This window comes from Musa acuminata, chromosome BXJ1-3 (assembly GCF_036884655.1).
Source record: "Musa acuminata AAA Group cultivar baxijiao chromosome BXJ1-3, Cavendish_Baxijiao_AAA, whole genome shotgun sequence".
Classification (NCBI taxonomy): Eukaryota; Viridiplantae; Streptophyta; class Magnoliopsida; order Zingiberales; family Musaceae; genus Musa; species Musa acuminata.
The window spans coordinates 34,361,049-34,368,197 of NC_088329.1; the positions used below are offsets into that span (position 1 = coordinate 34,361,049).

General features: G+C 37.9%; 1 protein-coding gene and 1 long non-coding RNA gene across 2 annotated transcripts; both read left to right on the forward strand.

Moving 5' to 3' along the window:
- On the forward strand, positions 1–2,306 carry LOC103978541 (chaperone protein dnaJ 20, chloroplastic). The gene is made up of 2 exons (XM_009394370.3): positions 1–519; positions 1,849–2,306. Exons 1-2 carry the CDS (start codon positions 58–60, stop codon positions 1,993–1,995), a joined length of 609 nt encoding a protein of 202 aa, XP_009392645.2. The 5' UTR covers positions 1–57; the 3' UTR covers positions 1,996–2,306.
- Positions 2,307–2,928: 622 nt separating this feature from the next.
- LOC135625409 (uncharacterized) lies at positions 2,929–5,986 on the forward strand. Its single transcript, XR_010492043.1, has 2 exons — positions 2,929–4,717; positions 5,368–5,986. It is a non-coding gene; the product is annotated as an uncharacterized LOC135625409 (long non-coding RNA).
- The last annotated feature ends 1,163 nt before the right edge of the window (positions 5,987–7,149 follow it).

Genomic DNA, 7,149 nt, shown 5'->3' on the forward strand with positions numbered 1-7,149 from the left:
CAATAGTAACATCAATACATTAGGCAGAGAGGGAGAGGGGAGAGGGGAGAGGGAGAGATGATTCTTGGAGTCGTCCCTGGGAATAGCACCGCCGCGCTCCGGCCGAGCCCCACCCAACCACGGCCCCGGCCCTCCTTGACCGATGCGAGCGGCGGGAGGTCCTTCCGGTTGGCCCAGTGGCCGGGAGGCGGCGGAGGGTGGACGCGGCTCCCGTCGTCGGCCTTCCGTGCACGCGCGGCCGTCGGGGAAGGGGCCAAGGCCAGGGGCAGCTTCTACGAGTTGCTTGGGATTCCTGAGAGCGGCAGCTTCGACGACATCAAGAGGGCGTACAAGCAGATGGCCCTCAAGTACCACCCGGACGTGTCGCCTCCCGATCTGGCGGAGGAGTACACCCGGCGGTTCATCGAGGTGCAGGAGGCCTACGAGACGCTGTCGGATCCCCGACTGCGGGCGCTTTATGATCGGGATTTGACGCGGGGATTGCATCTCGCTTTCTCCGCCAGGCGGCGGGTCGATGAGGTCGGTAATCTTGAGATAGGATTTGGGTTGTTCACAGCTATTTTGTTTCATGCTTTTCTCGATCATTCACAATTAAAGCTCATTTTTCTTGTTTTCGTACTAGTTTGCCCTGAGAAAATAATAAGTTGGAAATCATATATATGTTCCTGTTTTCTGGAAGGCTGTAACATTTATTGCTTGATAAGCTGCTGCTAAGTTCGGTATGCCGATGGGTGGAAAGGGGATTTCTCAATCACATTTTTCAAAGAAAATGTGTTCCTCTTTCATTATCGAGACTAGATTATGAATGTCCGGACTTCAGGTTACTCTTAACTATTTATTTCCTAGATGAGTCAGTTATGTTGATTCCTGTAACAGAAAATGAAAATTTTACTTCAAATCACACACAGGAACATGAAACCATATAATATATTTTTGGTTACTATTTTTTCAAATTTTGTAGCTGTTGACACAGATATTAGGTTCTTCTAATCCTCTCTCCAGAATAAAATTGGTACTGCTTCTATTTACTTATTCAGAGTCTGAGCATTGTGAAGTTGGTTTTTCACATGTTGATCCTTCCTGATAGGAATTCAACTCTCTCTGATAATTTCGTCATAATGAACATTATGAACTCTTTCGGTAATCTTCTAAATGTTGATTATGTGGTTGGCATGCTGGATCTATGCCAATCATGTAGGGATGCCTGTAATTTTCCATATTGTATATGCATCCATGAGTTAATATATGTATTATGCCATATGCATAGATGCAAGGAGTTGGAGTCAGGCTTCTCTTTTTGTTCTGTTTCAAGTATTATTTTAATTTTAAGTATTTATTTGACTTGAATCATGTTTCTGCTCCTCAAATCTGTCTTCTGTTTATAGTTCAGCTATTATTAACATGCGATTGTTTCTGACTTACCACTACAAACACAATTTGCCCTAGTTAACAAAAAAGACTCATTAAAGCTATTTTTCTTTCAAATTTTGCATGCTTCCCCTATATTCAATAGTTTACTTTCTTAATAGTATCTGACTCTTTTATATATATATATATATATATATATATATATATATATATATATATATAGAAAAACTGGTTTTCTATTATGCTTGTTGTATTTGTTTTTCTTTACTTTGGAAGATCTGTTTGTAACAAGGTTATTCAGAATTTACTTTAATGTTCTTGATACCATTTTCACTGATGTTAAACCTGATTGGTACATCTTATCTTGTCTCTTTTATTTTTTTAATTTTTTCTACAACATTCCTTTTGTTCCTCTCCTTTAGTTCTTTGTTAGTTCTTTTCATATATGTGCTATATGTTAAATCATAGTCATTTTATCAGGAACTGGAAGAAAGATCTGGTTGGAGAAGCCGTTGGCAAGATCAACTTGCAGGGTTGAAAAAGAGGAGCATGAATAAGAAATCAGAAGGCAATCTGTCTTGGGGGGATCGAGTGCGGAAACAAAGGACTGAATTATCAACTGAATAGGGACCATATATTGCAGATATCGTGTTGCATATTATCTTCCTCTGGGGTCTGAACTTCAGCGGCGAAGCACATCTTATCTACAGTGTAAATTATGCAATCATATAATATCGGTCTTGTGACTGTTGCCTCTGAAGTCAGCTGGTGCTACTTGCTAAAGTCATGATGATGAGGGAGGAAAGTAAAGTTGATAGATGGAGAGAAACTGTAACTTAATAAAAAAATGTGCAGAATGAATGGTGTAATATAATGCTGACAACAGAACTTTGCTATTAGTTTTATCTTTGAATGTAAATACCATTTTCCTTTCTATACATATTTCTTCCGGACCAAGACATCTGCTTTGCCTGGTAATTTACTGCAAGCCTAATTCTTGAAGCTGGAGAGAAGTTATAACAGGTTAGCTAAGAATATAATTTTTGTTGGTAATGCGTTCACTTTTAAGGAGTATATTTATGTTGTACTAATTTAACTTTGTTTGCTGGGTTTGAGTCAAAGAAACAGTCACTCTGCTAAGGAATGAGATTGTTTACATTGACCCTCAAAAGGTCCCATATTGGCAGGTACCTCATTAATTGGACTATTTTTAATTTAATTTTTGTTGGGCATAACCAGAGAGATAGTTAGCTGATTAACTAAAATGGGAATGCTTCTTCCTTTGGACTTTCTTTTGGTGGTGTTGGAATGAAACTGCTCCAACTTTTGGGGAAGTCCATGGCAACTTCACAAACGTTTGACATAGTAAAGCTTTAAAATCAGCTGAAATATTTCTCCTCACTGCCACCTCATGATAACTTTCTTTGCAGGACCTCGCTCATTGCAGAAACAAAGTACTTCAGGGCAGTAAGAAGATTAGCATAAATGTTTGCTTCTCATTCTTTCAAATGCATTCCTGATATCTGAAACTTCTGCATTAAAGGAGTCTCAGGTATGTGTTCGTATAGTTTCTGCCAACAATCTTTGGACATTTGCAAACATGATTCATCTCTGTTTTATATATCCTCGAATGGAATAGCTTTTCTTCTGAGGTTTTCTTGGTAGATGGGAAAGCCTGAGACCACTTATTGAAGCTATAGCCAGATCCAAGCATTCCTGCATATTGCTTGCTTAAGTTGGCCATTTGACCAGGCGAATTTCTATCCCACATACCCCAAATCCCTAGTGTTACACAATGCAACATCCTGCAATGCTTTGATTTGATTTATTTTCCTTATTTTAAGCCATTTCTGAAAATCTTTGATCTGGAGAAGATGATTTCTGGTAGTGCATGGTGCTCAATCCATATCCATAAGATTCATATTAGAAGAGGAGGGTTTAGGGTTTAGGGTTTAAGGGTTTAGGGTTTAGGGTGCAATAATGGCCGTTGATTCTGCATAGTATAATGCATACCTTGACATATTTTTCTGAATATATCTGATTGCCAAAGGATCCATTCCTAGGATGCATGGAAGTGATAAGCTTTGGCTCCATTCTGTTCATATTATAACTTTGAACATTAAAATTACTTCTAGTGGAACTAAACCTGATCCAGATAGGTCAGCATTTATTAACATGTGATTTGTTTTTGGAGCATATTCTGTTCATTTTACCTACTTTATCACCTCATTATCCAAATCCTTCCTATTTCTTATCAGAAACCTTACTTGACCCACCAAATTACGTTTCTATTAGCTTCTGATTATTCACCTTTTTTTTTAAGCACTGGAAGCCACAATGAGATAAATATTTACTATGATATGTTCAAAATTAGGAGTTTTTTTTTTCAGAACTATATATCTTGCAATATCAAGTGTCACATTCAGATTGCACAGAGATTTCTTCTACAAGTAGACAATAATTCACTTACAATATACACCTGCTCTTTTATTTATTTATTTATTTTTCTGATCATTGTATCATGCTCTTTTAACTGGGAATCATTTTACTCCATAGTTCATCTTCTTATTCTCCAAATTCTCATAAGCTATTTTCTCAAGCACCTTCAACTTAGGTGCTAGGACCATGTCAATACTTATGTACTGTGTCTCAACCAGATCTATTTAATCTGGGAGTCAACTCATGCTGATCTGTACTGGATAATGCATAATATGCCAAACATGGTATTGGCGCCCACAAGGTGATGATTCCAACAGCATTTTGCTGGTACAGTGCTTGTGCCAGCTACTTTGCTTGATGGACACAGTACTGGAATGCAAGCATGTTATATTGTAAATAGTTTTTACCACATTTTGTTCTTAAGCATTCTTTAAGGTCCAACTTATTCAATATTCAATAGAAAATCTCTTTCATTTTTGTGCTTGAAGTCTGTAAATGTCAAAAAGTTTAGGAGAAATATAAATTCATACTGTAAGGAAAAATGTCCCGATCCTGATTTTTTCTCATCCAACCATTTCCTCTGCCGCATTCATTTCCATCCCTGATCTTCCTCTTTATTTGCGTCAGCTATTTCCAGCCAGAGTGATAAGTCCGGATCACCAACTGCTAACTAAATCATATCATCATTTTGCAGACAGAAGATGTGGAATGGATGATGTTCCAGAGACTGACTTCCTCAGTTGGATTTCTCTTATAACATATTATTTGAGCTCTTATATACCAAATAGTAAGCAACTTGATATATTTCCTTCTGAAAAATGGAAATATTGGCAATGCTTTTACTAGGCGCTTTATTCTCCCTTTCTCACAATCTGTTATCAGAAAAAGGTCTTGACTACAACTCTTGCAGGTAAGCATTGCCAAATCCCATCTGATGACCTTTGTCTTTGGTGCAAGACTGAAAGAATTTATTTCATGTGTAATAGACACTTGAGGCTAGTTAATTAAAAGCTTATATTTGGTATTTTCCTACTTACCCTAGCTTTTCCATGTGCAAACATATAGCTTCTTTTTCTTCTTAAAATGTCCTTTTGGAAATTATAGTATGCAAGCACCGAAGGTTGGAGTTTGCAAACTCCTGCCTTTGAAGATTTGAGAAATAAACGGATATGCACAGCGTAAATTATGTAATGAACAGCACTCAAAATCCCACAAAGCATACGTAGGATGAATGGTAATGAAATCTGCAAAACACATTCCTTCTTTAATGTTCACAAAGCATCTCCACTAGAACAGCTGTATCTGGCCTGAATCTGTGCACCTCCAGTTTGCTTGCATGCCTGTCTGTGTTTGAGGGTTCTTTCTATTTGTGTTTCTGGAGTAGTAAATTTGATTCATCCAACAGACGAGCAACTTTATCCACCCCACACACAGACCTGTCACACACTACAAGTAGTTTGGATTCAATTTGCAACGTCATGCAGAAACATTTATATTAAGTTTCATGCTTATACGACAATGTAGACATCTCTCACCTGATGCTTGATTTCATGGATGCAGCAGCAGGGCAGGCCTCCCTGGCTAAGGACTGTCACCCCTACAGCCACTGATGATTTGACACCCCCTACTGTAGGGGTTGGCCTTTGGGAAGCTATGGCAGTTGTAGTAAGGGACTCCAGGTTTGGAGCAAGGCACCACATCCCCCTTGAGAGCCTCATAGCTTATGTACTTCTTCTCGGTGACAGCCCACAGCAGCCTCCTGTTCTCCTCTGAGTTCATCTCCAACTCCACCCCATCCTCCAGCAAGCATCTTCCAACTTTTCTACTGCAAGGCAGCTTCACCACCACCTCCACAGCAGTGCTCTTCTCCAGGAGGAGGAGAACAAGGAGAAGTGACGCCAACATGGGCGGAGTCTTCCTCGGAGTGAAGCCTGAGCTGAGCTTTGCCATGACTTCTTCTTGCTCGTTTGTGACCTGCCTTCTCTTTGTTTCTGTGGGTGAGGGGCTTTAATGAGATGTCAGCTCTTCCACCTACTTCGGCTTCGTGGTCCGGGAGGAGCCGCAGCAACCAAGTCATTGACTTCACACTGCTTTTATGGGTGCGCGGACAAATGGATAGTGGAATATGGACTTTATTATTAGTATAACTCATGGTACATTATAAGATTATCATTTTATACGTTGATTATCTAATTCACTTACTAATTTGATGATACTGCAGCAAAAAATTTCAAGATCACGACAGATTTAGGAAAATGATAATAGATCCTTTGCAGCATTAAATGTTACGCTTCGACGAAACGACGGCGACAGTTTGGATGATATAAGGATGCTTTGAACAAGGTAATTATGGTAATTCAACGCTATTTATTCAGATCAGCTTAAGAAAGTGATAATAGATCCTTTGCAGCATTAAATCTTATGTTTCGAAAAAGCAGAAAACACAAGGGTGCCTTCAAAAAGATAATATTGGCGCTTCATTCTTTTTATTGATATCAAGAACAGGTTTTATTATAGCAAAAGGATTAGAATGAATTCTTGGAAAAAGTTCTTTTTTCAAATTTTTTTCACAAAATAATTTTGCTTTGAAAATTTTAAAATAATATTTTTTTAAAATGATCAGTCTATCTTTTAGTTGGTTGCCCCCTCGTCGATCATCATCTTCGTTATCATTTTTGTTGGAACTTAGTAGCCTACGGTGATAGTGCTCGTCTAGAGCCCGATAGAGGGTGACCCCACATGCGATGGAAGGAGGTGGCTAACTCTCATACGAGGGCTGCAATAGAGAGGGCGAACCCATGCACAATGGAGGGGGACAACCAACTCTCACGAACGAGTTTGAATAAAAATTTAAGATAGCATTTGTACAAAAAATTTTAAATGAAGAACAAGTTTGAACATCTTTTGATGTATCTCTAATGATTACCTTCTTAGGATATGCATCTACATACTTCCATTCCTTGAGTAAGGATTTTTTGAAAGTAGATACATCCTAGTTGCTTGGAAGAGGAGAATTCTCATTTAAATTCAATGTATCAAATTAAGAATCATCATCAAAATTATTTTTCTTAAATTTAGAAAACTCATTAAAAATAATATGGATATATTCCTCAATAACTAGAGTTCTTTTATTGAAAACTCGATAAACTTTAGAAATAGAGGAATATCCAAGAAAAATACCTACATCCGATTTTACATCAAATTTACCCAAGACATTATTTTTATTTAAAATAAAATATTTACAACAAAAAAATTTTAAATACAAAATGTTGAGTCTTTTATTATTCTACAATTCATAAGGAATTTTACATAATAATGGTCTTATAAGAATCTTGTTCATGA